General features: G+C 60.9%; 2 protein-coding genes across 6 annotated transcripts in view; both read right to left on the reverse strand.

The window, feature by feature from the left end:
• LOC138822820 (zinc finger CCCH domain-containing protein 18) overlaps window positions 1-3,981 on the reverse strand; it is a 41,426-nt gene extending 37,445 nt beyond the window's left edge. Inside the window, exons 1-2 of one of the 5 annotated variants that reach the window (XM_070015747.1) lie at window positions 3,800-3,981; window positions 1,223-1,373 (exon numbers count right to left, since the gene is read on the reverse strand). The gene's annotated coding sequence lies outside the window, so the exon portion shown is untranslated. Of the gene's footprint in view, window positions 1-1,222; window positions 1,374-2,981; window positions 2,997-3,265; window positions 3,365-3,799 lie in introns of those variants that run through there. The other 4 variants (XM_070015751.1, XM_070015748.1, XM_070015749.1 and 1 more) reach the window with 4 other exon arrangements.
• A 15,830-nt stretch (window positions 3,982-19,811) lies between these two features.
• Window positions 19,812-26,673, reverse strand: part of LOC138822821 (zinc finger protein ZFPM1-like) — a 55,556-nt gene continuing 48,694 nt past the window's right edge. The window contains exons 5-10 of the mRNA XM_070015752.1: window positions 25,053-25,155; window positions 23,881-24,087; window positions 22,343-22,576; window positions 21,934-22,029; window positions 21,723-21,854; window positions 19,812-21,574 (exon numbers count right to left, since the gene is read on the reverse strand). Coding sequence (XP_069871853.1) covers window positions 19,959-21,574; window positions 21,723-21,854; window positions 21,934-22,029; window positions 22,343-22,576; window positions 23,881-24,087; window positions 25,053-25,155 — 2,388 coding nt within the window. The 3' untranslated portion in view covers window positions 19,812-19,958. The remainder of the gene's footprint in view (window positions 21,575-21,722; window positions 21,855-21,933; window positions 22,030-22,342; window positions 22,577-23,880; window positions 24,088-25,052; window positions 25,156-26,673) is intronic.

The following is a 26,673-nucleotide window of genomic DNA, read 5'->3' on the forward strand; positions in this document are numbered from 1 at the left end:
AGTTCAAGCCCCACAACTGACAAAAAATAAAAATAAAAAATTTAAAAAAAGGAATTAAGTGAAGATAAATATTCTCCATAGCCAGGTGCTGGTGGCTCATGTCTGTAATCCTGAGATCTGAGGATCATGGTTCAAAGCCAGCCCAGGCAGCAAAGTCTGTGAGAGTTTCATCTCCAATTAACCACCAGAAATCCTGAAGTAGTGCTGTGGCTCAAAGGGGTAGAGTGCTGGCCTTGATTGAGCAAAAGAGCTCAGGGACAGCACCCAGGCCCAGAGCCCCAGAACCAGGGGGAAGCAAAATAAAACAAAACCCCTCCAAGCCAGTGCTGATGGCTCACATCTGTAATCCTAGCTACTCAAGAGGCTGAGATCTATGGATCAAGATTTGAAACTAGCTTGGGCAGACAAATCCAAGAGACTATTATTTCCAATTAACCTGCAAAAATACCAGAAATGGAAGTGTGGCTCAAGTGGTAGAGCATTAGCATTGAATGGAAAAAAACTAAGCTCAAGTGCAAGGTCCTGGGTTCATGCCTCGGCACTGACACAAATAAGTAGAAACATACTCCTAGCCAGCATGGGGCTCCTGCCTCTAACCTCAGCACTTGGGAGGCCGAAGGAGGAGGATTGTGAGTTCAACTATGGCATGGCTGCCTTGAGCAAAACTCCACTGTATTCCTGTCAGCTTCAGTCCAAGTCACTTCAAAGGCTGAGCATGTTGGCATATACCTGAAATTGCAACTATTTAGGAAACGGAGGCACTCAGAGGACCGAGTCCTATCTAAACAAAACAAAACATTACATCTCTTTTTTTTTCTGTCATTCGTGGGGCTTGAACTCTGGGCCTGGGCACTGTCCCTCAGCTCTTCAGCTTAAGGCGAGCATTCTACCACTTGAGCCACAGCACCACTTCTAACATTACATAAGAGTGTTCAGGAATAAAGTGTTCACGGTTTCATTTGACAAACACTATAATAAAACAAAAAACTGAGACTGAGACTACTGTCAGGTACTGAGTTTTGAATTCAGCCTTGCACTGGATCCTATTTACTCTTCCCACGAAGCTGAGATTATGAGATTACAGCCTGTCCACCACATGCAGTATTTACTGTTTTGCCCGAGCTAGCTTTGAAACAGTGATATGCCCAATCTCTATTTTCTCAATAGCTAGGATGCCTTTTTTTATTTTTATTTTTTAGTTTTTGGTGCCTCATGATCTCACCTGTGTTTCTTGCTCACAGTTGGTGCTCAACCATTAGAGCTAAACTTCCAGTTCAGAATTTTGCTGGTTGACTGGGGATAAGAGTCTTGCAGAATTTTCCTCTTGGGCTGGCTTCAAACTGTGATCCTCCAGGTCTCAGCCTCCTGAGTAGCTAGGATTACAGGCATGAGAAACTGGTATCCAGTTCCTCACATCGTTCTTAACCTCCCCCGCTCCATGTTCCAAATAAATGTTGCCCCCCTTTCCTAGGTAAGAAGACCAAGGCCGTGTAGATATGGCACGGCTGCCAGGAAACGAGCTCTCACTTTTAGCCAAAGTTTAGACCCGACTTCTAAGTAAATTTTCTAAATTCTTGTTTGAAAAAAAAGCCTATGCATAAATGAGGTCTTCTTGTCAGTCTACAAATTTTGCCCGCTTCCCTTTTCTCCTTCCAAACATAAATGCAATAAATAAACCAAATGCCCCAAAACATGGCCCTTTCATACTGAGGTCACAGCAGGTGTTCACTAGTCAGAGCACTTGCAGGCAGGCAGCTGTATAGAGGTGCGAGAGAGGTGCAGCCCCCTTCCCTGCCTGTACACCCCTGAATACAGAGTGCTTCAACTTCCAGGGTATAAGTCGCTTTTCCCTGGTTTGGGAATCGGTACTGTACAATGTGGCAGGACAAGTGACACTGAGATCACTTGTGACTTCCTGCTCTGTAGTGGAAAGATTGGGGGTCTGGACTTTGGGGTATGGACTGCTTTGAGAATCTATTGATAGGTCTGAGTTCTTTCCCTTGAAAAGACCAGACATATAAAACTTCTTTCACTTCAAAACCACTGAGGCCCCCCCCATTATGAAATCTTGCTTGGTTATTACTGTGCCATACAATAAATATATATACTTGCATATTACTGCGCTACCTGGGTTTTTTTGTTTGCTTTTTTTTTTTTTTTGTCAGTCGTGGGGCCTGAATTCTGGGCCTGGGCACTGTCCCTCAGCTCTTCAGCTGTAGACTAGCACTCTACCACTTGAGCCTCAGCCCCACTTCCAGCTCTTTCTGCTTATGTGGTGCTGAGGAATTGAACCCAGGACCATGACATGCATGCAAGGCAAGCACTCTACCACTGAGCCACCTTCCCAGCCCTGCTACCTGCTTATTCATATTTGCCAAGCAGTATTGCTATTGGGAAGCCTCCCTTACCCCCTGCTATAGTTTAGACTAAGTGACCCCCAAATGCCCACAGGCTAGAGTCTTGGTCCCAGAGAGGCACTGCTGAGAGGAGCTGAAAACTTTTAAAAGGTAGCGGCTAACTCCCTGCTTTGAGAAACTTCTGCAGGCCACTCAGTCTGGCCTGGGAAGTGAAATGAGTTACCAAGCCAGGTAAAATAACTGTTAGGTCAAACACCGGATGTGATGAGAGGATAAAAGCCATCTTCTCCCCTGGTTTACAGAGTTAATTACCAAGACAAAAATATGAGAGAGGTTTTGAGCACCAATGACATAACGTTACCCCCTACTTTTTAGCAGAGCAGCTCCTGTATGAATGTCTACAGGATCCGGATAGGATTCCGATTCCTGCCTTCATGGGCTTACAATGGTCAAAGCATGCATGTCAAGGATGTTAAAGGGGGGGGGGAACCACCACCACCACCTGGGGGCTACGCTCAACCACCAAAAAACTCCTTGGTAAGGATATACTCACCTTGAAATGGTCTGCAGATGTGGTAAAGTGGAAAACCCTTTTAAACCTGAGCAAGGCCACAGCTTACTTACCTGTCTGCCTTTCAGGAGTGATTCCACTCAATTCTTAAGGATGATGGAGCACTCCCCACCTACAACCCGAGAGGGGGCCCGGGCTTTAGGACACTTTGCACGGATGGGTTCTAGAGCTGGCTGAACTCACAGAGCGTAATATTACAGGCACGTATTCTCCGCCTCCAGGTCTGCCTCGGTCCAGGCCTGCCCCGAGCATGTCAACGCGACGGGGGCCGTGGGGAGGCTCAAAGGACCAGCCGCAGGCCGGTGTCAAACGCGGGTCTGAAGGAGGCAGGACTTACTTTTGCAAATGAGTCCGCTACACAAAGCTCACTCAGAAGCCTGGGCGGCTGCGCCGGCCCGGCTCGGGCACCCCGAGGTTCGGGCGGGAGCAGGACCGTGCGCCGTGCGTCCTCCCGGCCTCCCGGCGCGGCCTCCCCGAGGGGCGAGCCGCGGCACGTTCCCACGGCGCCCGGCGCGCCGTCCGCCCCGCGCCCGCCGGAAGCGCCCCGGGAGCCCCGCGCGGCCGCGGGCGCCATCGCCGCGCCCCACGGCCGCCTCGCCCCGCTCTTTGTGGGCAGCAGACATGTGCCGGCGAGCGGCCCGGAAGAGACATGACAGCTCGGCCGCGGCGGCGGCGGCGGCGGCGCGCCAGGGCGCAGGCGTCCGGCGGCGGGGCGGCGGGCTCGCGCCGCCCGGCCCGCCCGGCCCGCCCGGGCCGCGCTCCGGGCCGCGCTCGGGGCCGCGGCTGCGCACGGCCGGGGGCGCGCCGAGCGCTCGGGAGGCGGCGCCGGGCTCCGGGCCTCGCTCCCGCCGCCGCCCGCCGCCCCGCTCACCTCAGCGCGAGGCCGGAGACCGGGCCGCGGCTCCGCTGGAATCGCGGCGGCGCGGGCGGGACGTCCCTCGGCCCTTCCGCTTCTCACAGGCTCCGGCTACAGGGGCGACGCGGGCGGAACAAACGGGCTCCACTACCCGCGGGGGCCGGCCATTGTGCGACGTCATCAGGCCGCGACGACCCGCCGCCAGCCGGCGGGCTTCCCTTGCTCGCCCCGCCTTCCCCGAGCTTCCTTCCGGCCTCCGCGCGGCCGGATCCCCGGAGCGCGCGCCCGCGCCTCTCCGCTACGGCGCAGGCGCCGCCCGAGGGCCCCTCCCCTGCGGGGGCGTGTCCCCACGTGCGCGCGCGCGCCGGCCGGAGGCCCGAACGCGCCTGCGCCGGGTCCGTGCGGGTCACGTGGTGGCCCTACTCTTCCCGCGCACGGGTCGCGGACGGGGCAGAGCTGGAGGGGAAGGAAAGGAAAGGGGCTGGGGGCGGGGGGCGGGAGGGGCTGAGGAAGAGGAGAGGGGAGGGGCTGGGGAGAGGAGGGAGGGGAGGGGCTGGGGAGAGGAGGGAGGGGAGGGGCTGGGGAGAGGGGAGGGGCTGGGGAGAGGAGGGAGGGGAGGGGCTGGGGAGAGGAGGGAGGGGAGGGGCTGGGGGCGGGGGGCGGGAGGGGCTGAGGAAGAGGAGAGGGGAGGGGCTGGGGAGAGGGGAGGGGAGGGGCTGGGGGGCGGGGGCGGGAGGGGCTGAGGAAGAGGAGAGGGGCTGGGGAGAGGAGGGAGGGGAGGGGCTGGGGAGAGGAGGGAGGGGAGGGGCTGGGGAGAGGGGAGGGGCTGGGGAGAGGGGAGGGGCTGGGGAGAGGAGGGAGGGGAGGGGCTGGGGAGAGGAGGGAGGGGAGGGGCTGGGGAGAGGAGGGAGGGGAGGGGCTGGGGAGAGGAGGGAGGGAAGGGGCTGGGGAGAGGGGAGGGGAGGGGCTGGGGGGCGGGGGCGGGAGGGGCTGAGGAAGAGGAGAGGGGCTGGGGAGAGGAGGGAGGGGAGGGGCTGGGGAGAGGAGGGAGGGGAGGGGCTGGGGAGAGGGGAGGGGCTGGGGAGAGGGGAGGGGCTGGGGAGAGGAGGGAGGGGAGGGGCTGGGGAGAGGAGGGAGGGGAGGGGCTGGGGAGAGGGGAGGGGCTGGGGAGAGGGGAGGGGCTGGGGAGAGGAGGGAGGGAAGGGGCTGGGGAGAGGGGAGGGGCTGGGGAGAGGAGGGAGGGAAGGGGCTGGGGAGAGGGGAGGGGAGGGGCTGGGGGGCGGGGGGCGGGAGGGGCTGAGAAAGAGGAGAGGGGAGGGGCTGGGGAGAGGAGGGAGGGGAGGGGCTGGGGAGAGGAGGGAGGGGAGGGGATGGGGAGAGGAGGGAGGGAAGGGAGAGAAGGGGCTGGGGCGGGGCTAAGGAAGAGGGGAGGGAGGGAAGGGGCTTGAGGGGGTGAGGAGGGAGGGAAGGGGCTGGGGTGAGGAGGGAGGGAAGGGGCTGGGGTGAGGAGGGAGGGAAGGGGCTGAGGGAGAGGGGAGGGGAGGGGCTGGGGTGAGGAGGGAGGGAAGGGGCTGGGGAGAGGAGGGAGGGAAGGGGCTGAGGGAGAGGGGAGGGGAGGGGCTGGGGTGAGGAGGGAGGGAAGGGGCTGGGGAGGGCTGTTCACGTTGAGGTCCTCAGCCTTGATGCTTCCTGCTTTATTAAATACCAGTGGTTACCAGGAGAACTGGGTTATTTTGGAGACACTGACGTTAAAGATCCATTTCCAGAGGATGAGGGGAACGCCCTGGCTCTCCCCTCCTGGCAGCCTCTGCGCTCACCCTGAAGCGGAGCACAGGCTTTTCAAGTTTTCTTTCCACTGTGTTCTGACTGCCAGGTTGAAGAGAACTCGGAGCCGAGAAGAGACAGGAAGAAAGTAGCATAGTGATGTAAAAGGCCCTGGCCAGTAACCCCTTGATCGGAGTCGTTTTTTGGCCCATGTTACTGTTTAGTTTTTGTTTGTTTTAGTTTTCAGCAATCTGGTTCCTTTTTGTGGCTTGCCTGGTGGTCATATTTGATGCTGGAGGATGTGGGGGTGCCTGCTCCTGAGTGGGTAGTGCTCGATTCACACACACACACACACACACACACACACACACACACACACACACACACACACAGGTGCTCGATTCACACACACACACACACACACACACACAGGTGCTCGATTCACACACACACACACACACACACACACACACACACACACACAGGTGCTCGATTCACACACACACACACACACACACACAGGTGCTCGATACACACACACACACACACACACATACACACACACACACAGGTGCTCGATTCACACACACACACACACACACACACACAGGTGCTCGATTCACACACACACACACACAGGTGCTCGATTCACACACACACACACACACACACACACACAGGTGCTCGATTCACACACACACACACACACACACACAGGTGCTCGATTCACACACACACACACACACACACACACAGGTGCTCGATTCACACACACACACACACACACACACACACACAGGTGCTCGATTCACACACACACACACACACACAGGTGCTCGATTCACACACACACACACACACACACACACACACACAGGTGCTCGATTCACACACACACACACACACAGGTGCTCGATTCACACACACACACACACACACACACACACACAGGTGCTCGATTCACACACACACACACACACACACACACAGGTGCTCGATTCACACACACACACACACACACACACACACACACAGGTGCTCGATTCACACACACACACACACACACACACAGGTGCTCGATTCACACACACACACACACACACACAGGTGCTCGATTCACACACACACACACACACACACACAGGTGCTCGATTCACACACACACACACACACACACACACAGGTGCTCGATTCACACACACACACACACACACACACACAGGTGCTCGATTCACACACACACACACACACACACACACACAGGTGCTCGATTCACACACACACACACACACACACACAGGTGCTCGATTCACACACACACACACACACACAGGTGCTCGATTCACACACACACACACACACACACACAGGTGCTCGATTCACACACACACACACACACACACACAGGTGCTCGATTCACACACACACACACACACACACACACACACAGGTGCTCGATTCACACACACACACACACACACACACACACAGGTGCTCGATTCACACACACACACACACACACACACAGGTGCTCGATTCACACACACACACACACACACACACACAGGTGCTCGATTCACACACACACACACACACACACACACACACAGGTGCTCGATTCACACACACACACACACACACACAGGTGCTCGATTCACACACACACACACACACACACACACACAGGTGCTCGATTCACACACACACACACACACACACACAGGTGCTCGATTCACACACACACACACACACACAGGTGCTCGATTCACACACACACACACACACACACACACACAGGTGCTCGATTCACACACACACACACACACACACACAGGTGCTCGATTCACACACACACACACACACACACACACAGGTGCTCGATTCACACACACACACACACAGGTGCTCGATTCACACACACACACACACACACACACAGGTGCTCGATTCACACACACACACACACACACACAGGTGCTCGATTCACACACACACACACACACACACAGGTGCTCGATTCACACACACACACACACACACACACAGGTGCTCGATTCACACACACACACACACACACACAGGTGCTCGATTCACACACACACACACACACACACACACGACTGTCTGGGCATCTCAGCCATCCTGTGAGAGCCTATGTTGGCCTTTGCAGAACTGGTCTGTTTTTTTTTTTGGCAGAGTACTTGCTTCTAGAGGACAAGACTTCTGTGCTCCCTACAGAGAATCTAGGGTGCTCACCAGCCCTGCCTCAGCCTCTTGGTCTCACACAGCTGGATGCTGTGCAGCCTGGTGTCCTTCTGGGAGCTCAATTCTGGGTCTCTGCTTACTGAGTTGTTGGTGATGAAGAGAATCTATACCCAGGGCTCTAGGCTCCTTCCTTCCAGATTTCCTTTAATGAGGTGGGGGGGCAGCTCCCCCACACCTGTCCCTGGGAGGAGGGAACCCACCATGACCAGGGCTTCCTTCTTTGTGTCCCACTCACTGCAGGATCATAGCCCCAGTCCTGCGTTGTGGGATGTCCCCCGCACATCTGAGGCATGTGTGTCCCTTGCTCATGCATGTTTTCCCATCTTCTTGCCTGCTGATCCAGCTGTCTTTATGGGGAGGACTAGCTGATTCTTATCTGGGATTCTTATCTGGAAAGGGTGGCTCTTGCTGGTCTGTCCAATGGCCACCAGAGGGTGTGCCTGACCACCCCAGTGACTTCTCAACCGCCTGGCGCCAGTGGCCAAGTGTGAAGACGCCTTGTAAGCTGTGTGGGGTCCCCTGAGAGGGGGGCAGATCTGAGCCGGGAGAAGGCCCACTCCGTCTTCTCCAGGCCACCCGGCCTCTGACCATACCCAACCTCCTCATTCTGCTGGGGATGATACGGAAGTGCCCCAGCAATGCAACAAACCCCGCAGCCCCGGCCCCAGCTCAACCTCGCCACTCAGACAGGTCGGGCGGAGGGAGGATCTCTGCTGCCTCTGGTTTAGATGAGCAAATGACTGAGTGAAAGGAACAAGTGTCAGGTCAGCGCCTGCCTGTGCCCTGGGGCGCTGCAAGGGCCTGGTATTCATTCAGCCGGGACTGTCTGCACCCTGAAGCCCTGTCCTGCCCTGCCCTCCCCAGTGGGAGTCGCAAGGGCCAAGATGCCACCCTGTGCCCCAGCCAGGGCTGTCCCCAGTGTCTCCCCTCCCCCAAAAAAACCTCAGAAACCCCAGACCCCTGACCATTTAGTGCTGATCTTGATCTGCTTTGGCCTCCCAAGTTCCAGGATTCAGGCATGTGCCACCGAGCCTGGTTCGGGTGCCTGATTTTTATATCCATCAAAGGCGCCGGCAGTGTTCCCCGCGAGGGACAGCCTCGCTGAGCAGAGCACCTGCTGCAGCCCTTGGGACTGGCCAGAGCTGTGTCTGGGCCACACGCTCACCATGACTTCTCCCCACACACTCCCTGCAGCCAGGCTCACCCTCCGACTCAGTGACCATGTGTCAGAAGCTCAGGCAGAATTCCAGGATGAGAGCTGGAGCCAGGCGCCAGGGCCGGAGGGGCCGGAGGGGCCATGCGCCCGGGCTCCAGGGCGGGAGGGTGCTCCTCTTCCACCCAGCCTCAGCTGCTGGGGGGGGAGGGTCACCAGCAGCTCTCCCCCAACCTCCACAGGGAGGCTCAGTCTAGGCAAGTTCACATAAATTAGTCACCACAATCGTAGCAAGTCTCACCTCCTGTCTTTAAATGGGTTTTGTGATACCATTTGAGGTTCCTTCCCCAGCCGGAACCCCTCACAAAAGGCCTGAGTTGGCCGACTTGGCTTACTCCACGGAGCCCCAGGCTCCATCAAGAGACTGGCCTGCTGGTGTGGCCACAGCAGCCTGCGCAGTGGCAGGAAGGGCTCTGCCCTCTCCCCTGCGGCACAGGCTGAGATTCATGCTCCCAGGTGTGGCTCCTGCCTGTAATCCGGCCCCTGCCACAGCATGCCTTTCTTTCCGCTCGAGGGCCAGTGGCGCCCTGAATTCCTGTCCCCAGTCACATAAAGCCACTGCGGCTAGGCGCCAGTGGCTTACGCCTGTCATCCTAGCTACTCACAAGGCTGAGATCTGAGGAGCGTGGTTCAAAGCCAGCCCGGACAGGAAACTCTGTGAGACTCTTATCTCCAATAAACCACTCAGAAATCTGCTGTGGCTCAAGTGGTAGAGCGCTAGCCTTGAGCTGAAGAGCTGAGGGACAGCGCCCAGGCCCAGAGTTCAAGCCCCACAACCAGCAACAACAAAAAAGCCACTGCCATCTAAAGATGAGCAATAATGTGAGTTCATTATAGACAAATAGAAACACACACACACACACAAGCAAAAGGAGTTCCTCTGTAGCTTGCTTTCCACATAGGACAGCACAGCATACTTTTGAATCCAAAGTCTGATGTGAGCTCCCTGCAAGCCAAGACGGGGGACTGACCCCTCTGGGCAAGCGCTCGGCTGTGGGGGAGCTGGCTCTGACACTGGGGGGCTGAAGTTGACAATGAACTCTCTACGGAAGCAAGAGGGCGAGGTGGGTTTGCTGCTGCATGCGTGGACGGTCAGAACTGGACACGTGGAGTGACAGGGAGGCACGTGTCGCCGGGCAGGTCTGCCGGACTCACAGTGTGCTCTAGTCACAAGAATGAGTCCTGCAGCACAACCCCTGAAGCACCGCTCATCCCACACAGTTCACTGAGGCCTGTGTGCGTTGGTAATTACCTGATCGAAGGGCATGATAGCGCTTGTCAGGACCTGGCAGTGGGGGGGGGTCGGGAGGCACTGGCAGCCTGCTGGACGCTGTGGACACTGGGAGACGGCACTGACCGGGGCGGGGGCCGGCTCCCAGGCCCTGTGCTGAGAAGCTGCCTTTCCTTTTGTTTTATGAAAGGAAGACACAAATTAAAAGAGGCATAGGAAGAATCCAGAATTACAGGGCTTTCTTTTCCTCTTGTTTCTCCCTGTGCTGGTCCTGAGCTCAGATCCGGGCCTCATTGTCCCTTAGTTGTTTTCACCCATTCCTGGCACTCATCCACGCAAGCTGCACCTCTACTTCCAGCTTTTGGGGCCAATTGGAGGTAAGAGTCTCACAGACTTCCCCACGCAGGCTGACTTCAAACCTCGATCCTCAGATGCGAGCCTCCTGAATTGCTAGGATTACAGGCGTGAGCCACAGCATCATTATCAATTTTCTCAAATGCAGTAAGATGAGTGATAGAAGAAAGTTTGTTCTTTCTCCTTTTGCATCAAGGAAAATAAGTTGTTTCCTTGTTCTATTAGCACATGTTAGTCATACACAAGGATTTCATTGTGGTATTCACACATGTGTACGCAATGTGCACCTCCTCCCCCTTCCCCGCTCCGCTCCTCTCTTAACTCCCTCATCCTACTGGTCCCTTTTCATTTGTGTGTGTCCTTGCACCACCACAGGATGAGCACAGAAGATTTAGCAGTTACTGAGTTAGCTTGCTCAGAGCAGGGAGGGGCACACAGCAAGGAATGGGACCCCACTGGGGGGCACAGGGCTGGTCCTAGGTGGTGTGTGTGTGCGAGTGCGTGCGTGCACACGCATGCCTGGACCATCCTGATGGGGATTCCCTCCAGGGGAGATTGCAGGGAAGGTGGGAGGCTCGTGATAGAGAGGGTGGAGCCCAGAGTGGAGGAAGGACCCGCTGCTCGTGCAAGGTGTGGGTCTGAGTCCTCAGTGGCCATCCTGACCGCACGGACGATGGCAGTAGCTACCTAGACGGTGATGCGATTTGGGAGCAAGACTGAGGCAGGGCAGGATAAAAAGCCAATAAAAGCTTCCATTCCTAGGGGCTTGGAAGGTGGCTCAGTGGTAGAGCGCTTGCCTTGCATGCATGAGGCCCTGGGTTCGAGTCCTCAGCACCACATAAACAGAAAAAGCCGGAAGTGGCGCTGTGGCTCAAGTGGTAGAGCGCTAGCCTTGAGCTGAAGAGCTGAGGGACAGCGCCCAGGCCCCAGACTTCAGGCCCCAGGACCGGCAAAAGAAAAAAAAAGAAAGAAAAGCTTCCATACTGAAGCAGTCAGTCACTGGTGGCTCATGCCTGTCATCCTAGCTGCTCAAGAAGCTGAGATCATGGGTTGGGAAGGTGGCTCAGTGGTAGAATGCTTGCCTTGCATGCATGAGGCCCTGGGTTCGATTCCTCAGCACCACATAAGCAGAAAAAGCCAGAAGTGGTGCTGTGGCTCAAGTGGTAGAGTGCTAGCCTTGAGCTGAAGAGTTGAGGGACAGCGCCCAGGCCCAGAATTCAGGTCCCACAACTGACAAAAAGAAAGAAGCTGAGATCTAAGGATCTCAGTTCAAAGCCAGCCTGGGCAGAAAAGCCTGTGAGATTCTTATCTCCAGTGAACCATCAGAAAACCAGTAGTGGCACTGTGGCTCAAAGTGGTAGAGCCCTAGCCTTGAGCAAAAAAAGCGCTCAGGCCCTGAGTTCAAGCCCCACAAGCTAAAAAAAAAATCGTTACTGAGCAGCCACACCTGGGCTTGGGGGCCCATGGCCCCCGTGCGTGAACATGGCCAGTTGACCATTCTTCATGCCCTGCTTGCCGGGACTCCAGCTCTCTACCCTGCGGCCGAGCAGAACCAGGCCCGGGCAGGCAGGGCCCACTTCACTGCTGAATGGTCAGTCAGGCCCAGGGAGACCACACAGCACGAAAGCCCTCTGCGGGAGGGGTGGCCATCACGGAGCCCTCACAGCCACGAAACACACAAATACGTGTTCAAGGCTCCTGTGTAGCTTCTATTCAGCCTTGCAGCACAGGACCAGACGTGGTGATTCCTGCCCGTAATCTCAGCTACTTGGGAGGCAAAGATGGCAGAATTTCAATTTGAGACCAGCTCAGGCAAAAAGTTAAGGAAACCTTGTGCCAGTCAAAGCCAGGCAAGGTGGTGCATGTCTGTGATGCCAGCCATGCTAGAGGTGGAGGGAGGAGGATCAAATCAGAAGCCAGCCCTGGAAAGAAGAGGGATACAAGGCCTAACTGGAAAAAATCATTGGAAAAAAACTCAACAAGCTGGGCCTGGTGGCTCACGCCTGTCATCCTGGCTACTCAGGAGGCTGAGATCTGAGAATCAAGGTTCAAAGCCAGCCCAGGCAGCAAAGTCCATGAGACTCTTATCTCCAATGAACCACCAGAAAACCAAAAGTGGCGCTGTGGCTCAAGTGGTAGAGCGCTCACGTTGAGCTGAAGAGCTGAGGGACAGCGCCCAGGCCCAGAGCTCAAGCCCCATGACCAACAACAACAAAAAGTCAACAAGTAGATAAACGCATACACAGATAAATAATTGGAGCACAGGATGCCTTCAGCCCAGGCCTCGTGTGCCTGTCCCCACAAGCCACCGCAGTAGTGACTGGCAAGTCACCACACCAGGGAGGAGCTGGCTGGTGTGGGAGGCCACCGTGGTCACCCACGCGAGGCTGTCAGAGCCCAGCTCTTTCCTCACCTTCTGCTGATGATTCTGAGCTCAAATGACAGGGACGCGCAGCTTCTGAAGAGGGGCGGGTGTGGGCGGGGCGGGGCGTCTGTGGGGACAGCGTGGTCGGGTGTCCACCGCACCTTTGCTCCCGCCTGTGTCCCACAGCAGCCCAGGTCTCAGCTCTAGACACACAGATGTGTCCACAGGAGCCATCACTGCCATGTGTCCTGGGCCTCCAGGGAGACCCTCCACACCCTGGCGGGGAGCGGGGGCCCCACGCCTGCCCCGCACCCTCCCCGCTCTGCAGGAGCCTCTGGCTGACCCATCCTGCCCTGGTCCACGTTGTATGCTCCACTTCCATAAATTATCTTCTAAGTGAAAGTCTATGACCTCTTTAATCTTGCTTATTGTAGCGGGAGCCACGCATGTCTGTACAGCTTCGTTGAGTAATGAATGCCCTTGCCTCCCAAATGCCCATTTAGATTGCTTTTCAGAGTAGCTGGGGGCGGGGACAGGGACCTGTTGGCAATGCACAAAAAAGTAGGTCTTTAAATGAAACCCAGGGCTGGGAAGGTGGCTCAGTGGTAGAGTGCTTGCCTAGCATGCGTGAAGTCCTGGGTTTGATTCCTCAGCACCACATACACAGAAAAAGCCAGAAGTGGCGCTGTGGCTCAAATAGTAGAAAACTAGCCTTGAGCAAAAGAAAAGCTCAGGGACAATGCCCAGGCCCCGAGTTCAGGGCCAGGACTGGCAAAAAAAAAAAAAAAAAAAAGACAAGATCCAGAAGCAAGCTCAGAGACTTCACGAATGTTACCTTCTGAAGGTCTTGGCATTAAGTTCTCACAGGGTCACCTGTGAGGTGTGGTTTGCGGCAGGCCGCCTGGCCTCCCTCTCCCTCTCCCTCTCTCTCCCGCTCTCCCTCCCTCCCTCTCTCTCTCTCTCTCTCTCTCTCTCTCTCTCTCTCCCTCCCTCCCTCCCTCCCTCTCTCTCCCTCTCTCTCTCTCTCCCGCTCTCCCTCCCTCCCTCCCTCCCTCCCTCCCTCTCTCTCTCTCTCTCTCTTTCTCCCTCCCTCCCTCTCTCTCTCCCTCTCCCCCCGCCCCCCCCGTGGGCCTCCACATTCGTCCCCAGCCATGATGGGGGTAATAAAATTGGAACTTTACTCAAGCCACACATCTCAGGACAGAAAGCCAGGGACGCGTGGCAGGTGTCGGTGCTGTGCCCGGAGTGTGAGGCCCGAGGGCCTGCTGCCCAGGGCCGGTGCCAGCCTGACTCCCAGGGGCCTCCAGACGCTGCCCCTAGGGCAGAAGATTTCAAACCGTTCCTCTGTAAATTGGCACTAAGTGACTGACAGTGGAACAGACTAGAAATGGCTTGCCAGATTTTTTTTTCTCCCTTGATGGAGCACTTAAACACCAGAGCCAAGCATGTCACAAACTACAGCTTAAAGAAGACAGCATGCGAACGGCGTTGTGAAATTAACTGAGGTGGTGCCGTTCTTAGACTAAAAATAATTGACTTCATTCTGCTTTGATATTTCTGCTTATTTTGAAAGCCAGGCATTGGCCCCTGATGCTGTATCTTCACAGGGAAAAATAAGTAAAATAAGGATAAGGTCCGGCAAACCCCGGGTGGAGAGGCGGCTGGCAGCTTTCCAGCTGGGACCCCAGAGCTGGAGACGCCTGCTTTGGGGAGGGGGGGTGGCCTGACCTTCGGCCTTAGACCAGAAGACCCCAGATCTGTTCTCCTATCCCTTGGATGAGCCTCAGTGGGGCAGACAAATCCTAGATATTCTTGTTCCCGATTAACCAACAAGAAGCCAGAATTGGAGCTATGGCTCAAGCAGTAGCTTGACAGATGTGACTAACCAAGCTGAGCCCATTCAGGCCCCAGACCCGGCACAAGAAATAAAACGAAACAAAACACGACAGAGTGGTCAGCCAGTCCCACTCTGCAAAGAGGCCCTCCACGGCTCAGCTCAGCAACCGAGATAGCCACCCCCCGGCCCCCCCATGCTGCGGCCACCCCTACACATAGTGCAGCGCCTCAGAGGGTGAGCCTGGTTGCCATTGGACCTGCAAGTCCACCCCAGAGGGGCCCCAGGAAAACGCCAAACACCGTCCACCCAGGAAGGAGAGCGCAGCAGCATACCGCCAGAGGAGTGGCCCAGCCCAGGCAGCCCTGGCTGGAGGAGCGGAGCACACGGGTGCCCACTAGGCCCGGGACTGTGCTGTGTGACCGCATAGGAGGGTCCCGGCCAGGCCAGCCGCAGAGACACAGTGGGTCAGCCTCGCCGCGCGGGCGGGTAGGTGAGAGGCAATGGCTACAGCGTCTCTTTGGGGTGAAAGTATTCTAGAGCGGGATGTGGCGACGGACGCACAACCCTGAGGACCCCAGGCCGCTGCCCTGCACCCAGGCCCCGGGACCAGCTGAGCTGTGTCTCAGAAAAGCTGCGCGCATCCTGAGACGCTGGGCGGTGGGCGTGAGGGCAGAGATGCCCAGCCCCCAGGCTGGACACCCCCGCCTCCATCCTCCCTATGGTCTGGAGCTGTGCGCCAGTCACGATCACATCACGGGGGAGAAATCTCGGCCTCTCTTCCTGGTGACTTAGTGGCGGGTTCCTGGGACAGCCCCAAGTATTCTTTCCATCTGGACTTTGATCTGAGAGCTCAACTCCTGCCCCTGTCCTTCCTTGTTCTCTTTGCTGGGGGTGGGGTGGGGCTCTCCCTCCCTCCCTCTCCCTCTTCCCATTGGAGAGGCAGCCCGGTGGGGGCTGGCAGATGCCACCGCAAGTGATTGGGTGTGGGGGAGGAAGCAGCGGGCAGGGCTCCTTTCAGTCCAGGACAGGGCTGTAAATAGAGCCGAGGGATCAGCGGTGCTGGTGCAGCCTGGCCTGCTCTGCTCCCTGCCCTTCCCCCACCTCTGGCCTCTCCCTCTCTCCATCTCCCCTTCCCCATCTGTGCCTGGCTTCTCTCTTATTTCTCCGTGGCTCTTTCTATTCCTGTGTATCCTTCTCTGTTTTAATTTCCTCAAGGTTGGGAAACAGGGGCTCGGCAAACACAAAGCTTTAACTCCGATGGAGGGCTTGGCTCCCCTGTGGCTGGGACTGGCTGCCCGTCCTGCCGTCCAACAGGGCCGCCTTGGCCAGTGCGCAGACCCATGCGTGATTTCAGTCATTTCAGCTCTACCAGGACCCAAGCTGAAAGCAGCGGGAATGACCAGCAAAACAGCCTGCACCCCGTACGAGGCTGCACAAAGCAGGGGTCGGCTCCAGTCGTCCCAGACGGAACTCTGGAGGTGCAGGACTGAGGTGAGTTCAGGCAAAAAGTCAGCCACGTCCATCTCAGCAAATACAGGGGTGGTGCTGTGCTTGGTCCCAGCTCTGCGGGGCCACAGGCAAGATCTGACCTGGGAGCCGCTCTGGGCAAATACACAGGGCTCATCCAATGGCATCTAAAACAGAAAAGGGCTAAGGCTGTGGGGCTAATGACAGACCACTTGTCTTGCAGATGTGAGGTCCCGAGTTCCAACCCAAGAAGCACAAAAAAGGAAGGAAGGAAAGAACTGGTATCCCCTTCGGGTCTTCTCCCGGATCCTCAGGACCCTTGCTTAGAATAAAGTCTTTGTGGATGGAGTAAAAGCAAGGATGGAGGTGAACTCACTGGACTAGGTCTTCAGTCTAATGAGCGCAGACCCCACAGAGACAGGTGCAGATGGGGGCGGGGGGGGGGAGACAGGTGCACACCCTAGGGAGCCGGCTATACACTGGCCAGCAAATCCTAGGGCAGCCAGTGTAGAGCAGGAGGCCGGGTCACAAAAGGTGAGCCTCATAGACAGCCCAATAGCAAGAGTAATAATAAACACATCCAACTTACAAACACCCCCTATGATTGGACTCCTGACTGGGGGGGGGGGATATGGAAGCGAGCGTGCCAAGACTCATTAGTGCGGGAGCCAGCGGCACTGGCTGTCCAAGGTAGGTACATACTGTGAGAGGTTGTTAATATAACCACACAACGCACACAAATCCTAAAACACGGGAAAGCTGGGGTGAAAGACGGCACGTCACAAAGGAAACAGGAGCTAACACCTGTGGCTACTGCAGGAAGTGCGGCAAACGAACAGGATTGGAGAAATGGCCTCCCTCAGCGTGTCAGGAGCTGTCAGCTGTGCCCGGGCAGAGCGGGCCAGCCAGCACGCCGTAGCTGAGCACTGTCGGCCCAGCCGGGGGTTGAGCTACTGTGGCAGCAGCATGGCCCCAAATGTGCTCAGGCCTCCCTGTCCACACCCGCAGCCCCTAGGCCAGAGGGACTAAAGCGATACAGAAAGAGCGCCCTGAAATACCAAGTGCACACACTGGCTGCAGGCCCTCCTGCAGGGGAGAAGCTGGCTCTGCCCCAGTGGGTGGTATGTGCCCTGTCCCTTCCTGGGCCACCTGTCTGCCCAGGGCTGGCAGGGGTGTCACCTGTGGTACAGTGATGACCGCCTCCCGCCCGTCCTCCCTCTCGGGCTCCTACCCTAGGGCTTGGAAGCCTTCTCTGAGAACAGTCTCCCAGGACGTACCTTGTTCGTGGACACACTTGCGGCCCAGCTGCTCTGCCGTGCACCCAGGTTCGGTGGAAGGCCGGGGCCTCGTGTGCTCACGTGGAGGACGGCGGATGGGGCCAGGGTGCTGCCCCCAAGGGCGGCCGCCGGTTCCCGCGGCGGGCAGCTTCCCCTGCCTGCCCGCCCTCCCTGGCAGGGAGACGTGCCAACAGTGAGCACTGCTGCGCGGGCCAGCGGGCGGCCGCGGTGCGGCTCCCCAGCACCTGCGTGGGGAGGCCTGGCGTGGGCTTCTCCAGGCCCAGGGGAGCGGCGCTGAGATGGAAGTGTGCGGTGTGGGCCTGCCCCCCACCCCGAGGTCCCCCCTGCACAGGGTTTTGTGCCCAAGCTGGCTCGGGGGTCTGGGCTCACCTAGGCATCTGAGGGGTGAAGGGCCCAGGCAGGGGAGGCCACCCCGCCTTTCCAGCCCTTCTTCCTCCCTCACAGGGAGACCTGGTGCATAGAAGGGGGGAGGCAGGGTCCAGCCTGGAGTGGTGGCTGCCCCAGCTGCCCCCGCCCCCTGCTGTCCAGGGTTCCTACCAGGTGTGCTTCCAACAGTCCAGGGCCTGGGCTTGTGCCCATGCAGGTGTGGGGTGTGCACACACACACTTCAGGGATGGCAGCTGGGCGCACAGCCCCAGAGCCATGGGGGCATCCTGGGATACACAGCCTGGGAGGCAGTGGGCAGCCCCGTGGGACCATGCCCCAGCCACAGGGCAGCAGAAAGGTTGGACACTGTGGCTGGTGGGAGAAGGGGCTTGGGAGGGTGAGTCCTGGGCCCACCTCGTGGGCACGGCGTGGGGTGTGCACAGGGTGCTCTGACCCCGCTGGGCTCTGCCAGCCTAGCCAGCAGATGTGTGGCTTGAGCTTCAGGTTCAGGGAGGAGGCGGCGTGGAGGCTGAGGCCCATCTTACCTGTGGGGCTCTGGGCAGGGGGAAGCAGGTGGAGCAGCCTCAGGGCTGACCAGGGCAGTGTGGGGGAACAGGGCTGGGATGGCTCAGCAAGTGCAGGTTTCCAGGCGCATGCCTGGCCAGAGCACTGGCTCTGTGGACAGCATGTAGGAGACGTGGGCCTGGCAGTGACACTGGTCAGAGCCGATTTGGGGGAGAAGCTAGGGAGAGGCCCCAGGTGCTCATGACCGGGAGGAATCCCTTTAGAGGTCCTAGTTGCAGCCTCAGGTGAGGGCCGTGAAAGCTGGGGGTGGGAAAGGCACCGTTGGTGCTGGGAACTACCACTGATATGGTAGTGAGGGTCCGGGCTGGTGGCTGGCCAGGAGCGAGGCGAGACCACGCGGAGGACTGGCCATTGTGCCTGAGGCAGAACTGGGGGCTCAGAGGCCATGGAGGCAGGCAGGGAAGATCCTGAGACCATGTCCCAAGCCCAGGATGAGGCTGGGTTTGGTGAGCAGGGAGGTAGGAGGGCCGTGGGAAAGTCTGTGCAGGGAGGGGGACCATGGAGGGGGTAAAGGGGAAGTGTGGGGCCGAGGAGAGAGAGGGCTGGATGGAGGACAAATCCAGGCGATGCTGTGCTCCACCCTGGGGAGGTGCAGGGCAGCCGGGCATCCCAAAGCTGGGCACATGCTCCCGAGGGCAAAGGCCTGAGCCGGCCCGGGTTGGCACAGGGGAATGTGAGGCTGGGACGTGGGGGTGTGTGGGGTAAGGCTTCTGGAACCGCTGGTGTCACAGCCTGGTCCAGGCAGAGGCGGGGCTGGCCAGGCGGGCTGCAGGAGGCCAGCACGGAAGGTGGAGGTATCGGGAGGCAGCTAGTGCTCAGCCTGGTCTGCGTGGTTGGAAGGCTGTGGGACCCAGCATCTGGTTCTGGGCCGAGGAAGCTCTGGGCAGCCCCTACCCAGCCACAACGGCCCTCCTGTGCTGCAGGGCCGCAGGCTCGCCCCTGTGAGCTCAGCGCAGAGGGGCGAGGTTATGAGTTTCTCCCGCTCGTTACAGACGTGCACTGAGGCAGGCCCAGGCGAGTGTGCAGAGCAGGGACTGCTCCCCAGGAAGCCCCCGGCTCCCTGCATGGGAGGGGGCCTGACAGGGGACGGCCGCTGACCCTGCCCCGGAGCCAGCCTCGGGCTGTGTCTGGACACCGGTTGCCCACTGCGCGCCTCCCTCGTGGCCCCCGCCGCTCTCCCTCTTGTCTCCCTCCTCCCCGTGGCCTGGTCTGGCTTTAAGCTCGATCTCCTCCTGGCGTGTCGCGAGCGGCTGGGATCGCAGGCATGCACACCACACCCGGCTAGGAACGCATGTTTAACGCATGTACAGTGACACTCGGGCTGGGTTTACACGACTGGGGAGCTGTTCGTGTGCCGGCGCGGCCGCGAGTGGAACGCGGGCCGGAGGCGGCGCGGCGCGGTGCGGGCCGCCCGCCCGCGGGACCCCGCTCACTTGACGTGCTCGGCGGCGTGCGAGGAGCAGTAGTACTTCTTGTGCGCGATGAAGGTGGACAGGCTGCTGAACCGGATGTTGCACAGGCGGCAGTAGCGGTGATGGCCGCCGCCGGGCGCGCGCGCGCCGGGGTCCGCGGGGTCGGGGGACGGGGAGCGCGGCGCGCGGCCGTCGGGGCTGTCCCGCGGGGCGCGCTCGGCCGCGGGCTCGGCGCCCGGGGCGGCGGCGGCGGCGGCGGCGGGCCGGGCCCCGCGCAGGCCGTGCGCCAGGCGCAGGTGCTCCACCAGGTCGGCGCGCGCGCGCCCGTTGGGCGGGCAGTAGGGGCAGGGCGCGGCGGCGCGCAGCGGCGCGGCCGGGCACGAGAACTGCTTGTGCGCCAGGTAGGCCTCGAGGCTGTGGAAGCTCACGCGGCACGCGGTGCACTCGTGGTAGTCGGCCAGGCCCGGCAGCGCGGCGGGCGGCTCGGGCGGCCGCCGCCGGGGCCGCTTGCTCAGGTCGATGGGGCCGTCGGGGGCGGGGTCGGGCGAGAGCGCGGCGGCGGAGCCCGCGCTTCCGCTTCCGCTCGGGGGCCGCGGCGAGCCCGGCGGCTCGGGCGCGGGGGCGTGGCCGGCGGCGGCGGGGGCGTGGCCCGCGCCGGGCGGGGCGGGGCCGGCGGCGGGGGGCGGGGCGCCGGCGGCGGGCAGCTCGTACAGCTTGCGGCGGCGGCGCGTGCGCGCGGGGGGCGCGGGGGGCGCGGCGGCGGCGGCGGCGGGCGCGGCGGCCCCGGGGGCGGCGGGCGCGGGCGGCCGGCGCGGCGGCGGGTCGTGGCGCGAGGCGCAGTAGTAGCGCTTGTGCACCGTGTAGGTCTCGTGGCGGCTGAAGCGGATGTTGCAGGCCTCGCACAGCGTGCGGCTGGGGTCGTCCTCCGCGTCGTCCCCCGAGCCGCCGGGGCTCCGGCCGCCCTCGCCGGCGGCGGCGGGCGCGGCGGCGGGCGCGGCGGCGGCGTCGCGCGGCGGCGGGTCGGGGCCCGGCGCGCGGCGGCCCGAGCAGTACAGGCGCTTGTGCACGTAGAAGTTGCTGGCGTGGTGGAAGGTGATCTCGCACTCGAAGCAGGTGGCGCCCGCCGCCGCCCCGGCGCCCGCCGCCGCCCCGGCCGGGCCCTGCTGCAGCCGGCTGTGCACCAGCTCCGACATCTTCGCCAGGATCTCCGAGGCCTGCGGCGCCGCGGGCCCCGCCGCCGCCGCCGCCGCGCCCGCCTCGGGCGCGCACACCAGCGGCGGCACCAGCAGGGCGCCGGCCGGGCGCAGCTCGCCGGGCCCCGGGCTGGAGCCGGGCGTGGGGCTGGGCAGCTCGGCCTTCACCCGGACCGCGGGCGGGCTGGCCGGCGACGGAGTCCTGCGGGGCGCCCGCGGCCCGGCCTCCCCGGGGCTCGCCTCGGGCTCCTCCGCCGCTTCCACCTTGACGCTGCGGGGGGCCGCCGGGGGCTCGCTGCCGCCCCCGTTCTGGGGCGCCGCCGGGGCCTCCCCGTTGGTGGCCGCGGCCGGGGCCTTTCGGTCCGGTCCTGGTGATGGGGTGGTCGCCGAGACCAGGGGTCCCTGCAGGGCCGAGGGCTGCTGGAAACCGGCCAGGCCGTCTGCAGGGAGACCACAGGGCCGTACCTCAGCCCGGGCGGGCTGCCGCGGGCCGGGGGTCCGGGGCTAAGGTTGAGCCTGACCCCTCCCCCCCAGTGGACGGCCCTGTCCTCTGCAGGGGGACCCGGGCCGGCAGTGCTCGCCGCTCACCTGCAGGGAGTTTTGCTCCTGGTGAGTAGATCTCTCCCTTGGAGCCTGGCTGGCACACCATGTGGCTGGTCACCAGGTGGCTGTAGAGGATGTCCCTTGTGGTGGAGATGAAGCCACAGTTGTGACAGACACCTGCGGGCCGTGCGTGCTGGTCAGGGCCCGGGGCCTCCGCCCGGCCCCACGCGCTCCGCCCGCCCCGGCGCCCACCTACCGCTCAGCGTGTCCGTGTGCACCTTGAGGTGGCGCTCACAGTTGGCCTTGGTGGTGAAGGCCGACAGGCAGATGAGGCACACGAAGGGACGCTCTCCTGGAACACGGGTGGAGGAGGCGCTAGCGCTAGCTCCAGCCCGGGAGGCCCCGGGATCCCTGGCCTCTATTACTGGTAGGGAGCCCCTTGTCTCAGCCCTGAGTCGACGTGGACCACCTGCTCTGGGAGTCCACCTGCCGGGCATGAGGACTGTTCCGGAGCCCACACAGGTGCATCCCGGCAGGGTGCACTCTCCCGGGCGCCTGTCGGGTCTGTGGCACCGCAGCACACAGCGAGGCACACAGCACCGGCGAGGAGGCTCGTACTACGTGCCGACGGCAGGGCGGGTGGTGCCCTGGCGCCCGGGACTCACCACTGTGGCTGCGCATGTGGATCTCCAGGGAGCTGGCGCTGGGGCAGCTCTTGCGGCACTGGGGGAAGGGACAGATGCGCTCGTTGGGGTAGGTCTCCTTGGGCTTCTCCTCCGAGGCTGCGGCAGCCGGGGACGCGGCGCGCTGGCGGCTGGCACAGTAGTAGAGCAGGTGGGCCTGCAGGTTCCGCTCGCTGCGGTACCAGATCCCGCAGTCCTTGCACGGGAAGATGTCTTCTGTGGGGAGAGTCGGTGTGAGCCGTGCTTCTGCAGCCCAGAGGGGCACGTAGCCCCTGCAGCCTCAGGTCTGGCCCCTGTGGGTCCCACGTCCACTGTCCTTGGGGCTGGTTCCGCCCCGCAGCTCTCCCCTTCAGCCTTTTGGTGACTTGTGCAAGATGCAGAGGACTCGTGAGGAACGGGATTCCCCCCACTGCCGACAGTGGGCGCAGGAAGAAGACGCCTGGGCCCCTGAGGAGGAGTGTGGACATGCAAGTGTGACCGGGCCGGGTGAGCCAGGGCCTTGGAAACGCATGTGCACTGTGTTTGGGAGTGGATGTCATCTGGGAACCCGTGTACGCCAGGGAGCTGCGGCACAGGCAGGAGCCCAGGCGAGTGACCGGCAGTGTGCCCAGGCTCTGCAGAGGAGCGTTCTGACTGCCCAGGTGGCCGCATGCCGGTCACTCACTGGCCGGGTGCACTCATCCATTCGGGGCGGAGGCGCCTCACTAACTGGCTGTCCCTGTTGAGCTCCTGGGCTCGGGGGCTCTGAGGGGCTGCCTCAGGGAGGCTGTTCAGCTCCTGGTTCCCTGACTTCAGGACACAAAACCGGAGGAACCCTGTGCTTCCTGTCTGGGTACCTTCCAGCCACCCTCCCTGCTTTGGGCCCTGTATGTGGGTGCTCTTGCCTCTGGGGAGCGCCTCTCAGGCAGGGCAAGGTGAGGAAGCCCTTCAGGGTTTGTCCTACATGCTCTCCAGCTACTCAGGGTGGCTGGTAGGATGGGGCTCTTGGAGCGGTTGTTCTCTCTAGTGTGGCTGTTTGGTAATACCCAAGTCTCGTGTGCTCTGGAGTGGCTGTCCCTACAGGTCAGGCCACAGTTCCACCTTGGGGACCCTCCATGCTGCCTGGCTCACTGTGACACTGAACAAATAACTGGGGGGAGGCGGGGGTCTCACAGCCACCCTGTGAGCTTCAGAGATGGGCTCTGAGGACCCGTAGGGCCTTTGCCTGGCTCAGCTGCCACTTCTCAGCGTACATACCCCACCTTTCCTGTGGCTCCACCTGCAGCCTAATGCCCCCACACCTTCCCCGCCACCAGCTCTCTGCACGCCGGAGGCCCTGCGTGTCCGTTCCCTGCATCAGCTGGGAGCTGTTCCTCCTCGGGACTCTGTGATGCCTGCATGCATGACAGATACAGGAACGGAACCGGGACCCTGAGTATGCTGGGCACGTACCGCCACTGCCACTGGGTGGCGCTGCCCACAGGCCTGTCCCGTCCCCCCCCCCCCCCGCCCCCCGCCCTGGTGGGGACCACGAAACTCACTGTTGATGACTGCTGTTGCCAGGATGGAGGCCATGCCGGCCTGCTGAGGTAGCAGCTGGATGTCGGCGTGCCCTGGGGCCGGGCGCTCTGGCTCTGCTGGCTCCTTCGCGGGTTGGCTGGGGGTGCCCAGGGGCTCGGCCATAAGGGCCACGTGCAGGCGTCCTCCGGCAGGCACGGGCTTGGTGACTCGGCACCAGAGGGCGCCGTCTGGGGGAGGCAGTTGTCTGTAGTGGTGGTCCAGCGCTGCTGGGGCGCACTGCTCTTTGTCCCCATGTAACCCTGGGGTCCCCGCTCAGGCCCAGGGTAGAGGCCCACAGCAGGAAGTGGCCGTGCCCAAGCTCACTGGCCGGCCTGTTCTACCTCGGTGGGATGGGGTCTCCCGAGCAGGGTGCCCGCCCCCCTGCGTGTATATGTATGTGTTGAAGGTGCTTGATCTGGTTGTCCCATTTCCAGGAGAGGGGTGGCACATGAGACAGGTGGAGACCAGACACGGCCCTGAGTAGCCCCTTGAGCTCCGTCAGAGTGGCCGGAGGTGGTGGGGTGCTGAAAGGATTCTTCCCACTCTGGGAAATTGGTTAGTAAGATGGTTCCTGCGACGGCCTGCAGGGGGCAGCCTTGGCAAACAAACTCAGGTGACTAGGCTAGCAGGCCGACCTGATGCCCTCAAAGCCGAAGACAGCCCGCTTAGAATGTTCTAGGAAATGCCCCTGGAGATGCACCCCTCCAAGGTTCAAGGAGCCAGGGATAATGGACACTTTTGACTGCAGCCTCTCAGCCCTCCAAACGTCCAGGTTCCAAGTGGATGGACATGGGGGGGGCAGGTTCTGAGGTTAGTGCAGCCAGCAGGGCCCTGGTCCAGTGGACATGGGCCAGGCCCCACCTGTGCACCCAGCCTGGGCTTCTAGTTGCTGTTGCTACCCTGAAGTGGACCCCAGGAAGTCCTCCAAGAACTCACCGCTTGGGGCGGGGGGAGGGGGAGAGAAGCAAGGACCACTGTGGCCCTAGGAGGCCAGGGCACTGCCTGGTAGGCCCAGACCCCTTCAGAATGGGTGTGCTGAGCTGCCCAGGGCAGGCGGAGGGAGGGGCGATGGGGGTGCCCACCAGATGTTTCCCTTTAAGCCAAGTGACCCTCCGCCTTCCGGAAGGCCGGGACGGAGGCTCGAGATACTCACCCTTCCTGTAGATCTCTGAGTTGGCTTCGGCCTCAGTCAGGGCCTGGGGCAGTGTCCTTAGCCAGTGGCCCTCATCTGTGAGCTTCAGGGTCAGGGCTGGGCCCTGGGGAGAGCAGGGACAGGGTGGGGTCAGCTAGCACAGGAAGAGCCTCTGAGGGCCCCCGTGGGCTGAGAGACTGCTGTGACAGGCCTGGTGTGCTGTGCACAATCAGGCGTCTCAGTGGCTGAGAGAGCCCTGGCCCCCGTGTCCTGTCCAGCGCTGCTGGGACTCGAGGTACTCCAGGGTGCACCTTCCACAGCTGGGCGTCTGGGTTCTCTTGGAAACCAAGGCCCAGAGAGGTCAAGAAGTATGCTCAAGGTCACAGCCTGAACTGGAGCCAGATCTATGTTCTCTTCAGCATGCCACCCTGCGTGAGTGGGCTGCTGGCCATGAGTCCCTGCATGCCTCCAGATGAGCTCTCTGCGCTAAGGACATGGGCCCAGAGGACAGCTCATCCCTGGAGAGGGACTTGGTGTCCCTCTGGGCTGTGGCGTCTCCCCCTCCCCAGGCCCAGGGGGACAGGCTGCCTTTGTCCTCGCTCGCTGCCCTGCCTGTGCTGGCCACGCACTGTCCCTCCTCTAGGTGACAGTCATCCCCAGTGCCCACACAGCCCCATGCTCCATGGCCTCCTCCCACACCACAGCAAGCAGCCAAGGGCAGGGTCAGCAGGGCCAGAGGCTGAGCTTTGGACCAGGACACTTTGCAGGCAGCACGGTTTGAGTATGGAAGAGAAGAAGCACTGGGCTAGGCCCTCGGGGCCTGGAGGCCACTCAGTTCCTGATCCCCCCCCCCCCAGTCCAGCCCAGCAGCAGAGAAAACACAAATGGCCTGGTGCTGGAAGAGGACTGGGCGGCAGGGGTCCCGACTACACAGAGAGGGCGAGGCTCAGACTGTGGTGGCTCGGCTTTGCTCTCCGAGTCAGGTGGCGACAGCCCCGGGGCTCTGGTCCCTTCCTGCACGTCACAGGTCAGGCCCCGCCAACGTTCCCATCTGTCCCGTAAGGCCACTGAAAAGCCCAACAGCGCATTCCAACCTCGAACCCAAACCCACGGCTACCACCCATCCCTCCAGGCTCCTTGGAGAGAGGACAGTGTGGCTAGGGCAGGAGGCAGGCAGGTGGCTGTGGGCATCCCTAGAGGACGGGCACTGGGCACCTCCCAGCCGGGCCTGGCCTAGCCGCCAGTGCCACTCCCGTCGGGCCTCTCCACTGAGCCCCCATCCACGCAGCACGCGCAGGGCGCTGCCAGGGCCTGCGGGCTGGTCACGCCCGGCAGCAGCACGTGGAGAGGTCGGGCAGCCTGACCACCTTGCTGCCACGTGGCTGGTGAGGGTGGGACCCTGCCCCAGCCGGCATTACCTTAACCCATCTGCAGCCCCCTCCACAGTCCCGCATGAGGCCCCGGCCCATCCCAGGGGAGCCCCGGGCGGGTCATCTCCACCCGTCTGTGGCTTTCCTCCCAGGACACGGAGCGGGGATGTGCAGGAGGCGCGTGTGATGGCGTGGGCCTGGTAAGACGTCAGCTCTGCCCACTGCCTTGGCTCTCTCTGGCTCCAGGACGCAGTGGGCAGTGAGTGGCCTCC

The sequence above is a fragment of the Dipodomys merriami genome, unplaced genomic scaffold (genome assembly GCF_024711535.1).
Source record: "Dipodomys merriami isolate MVZ:Mamm:240054 unplaced genomic scaffold, mDipMer1.0.p SCAF_116, whole genome shotgun sequence".
Lineage (NCBI taxonomy): Eukaryota > Metazoa > Chordata > Mammalia > Rodentia > Heteromyidae > Dipodomys > Dipodomys merriami.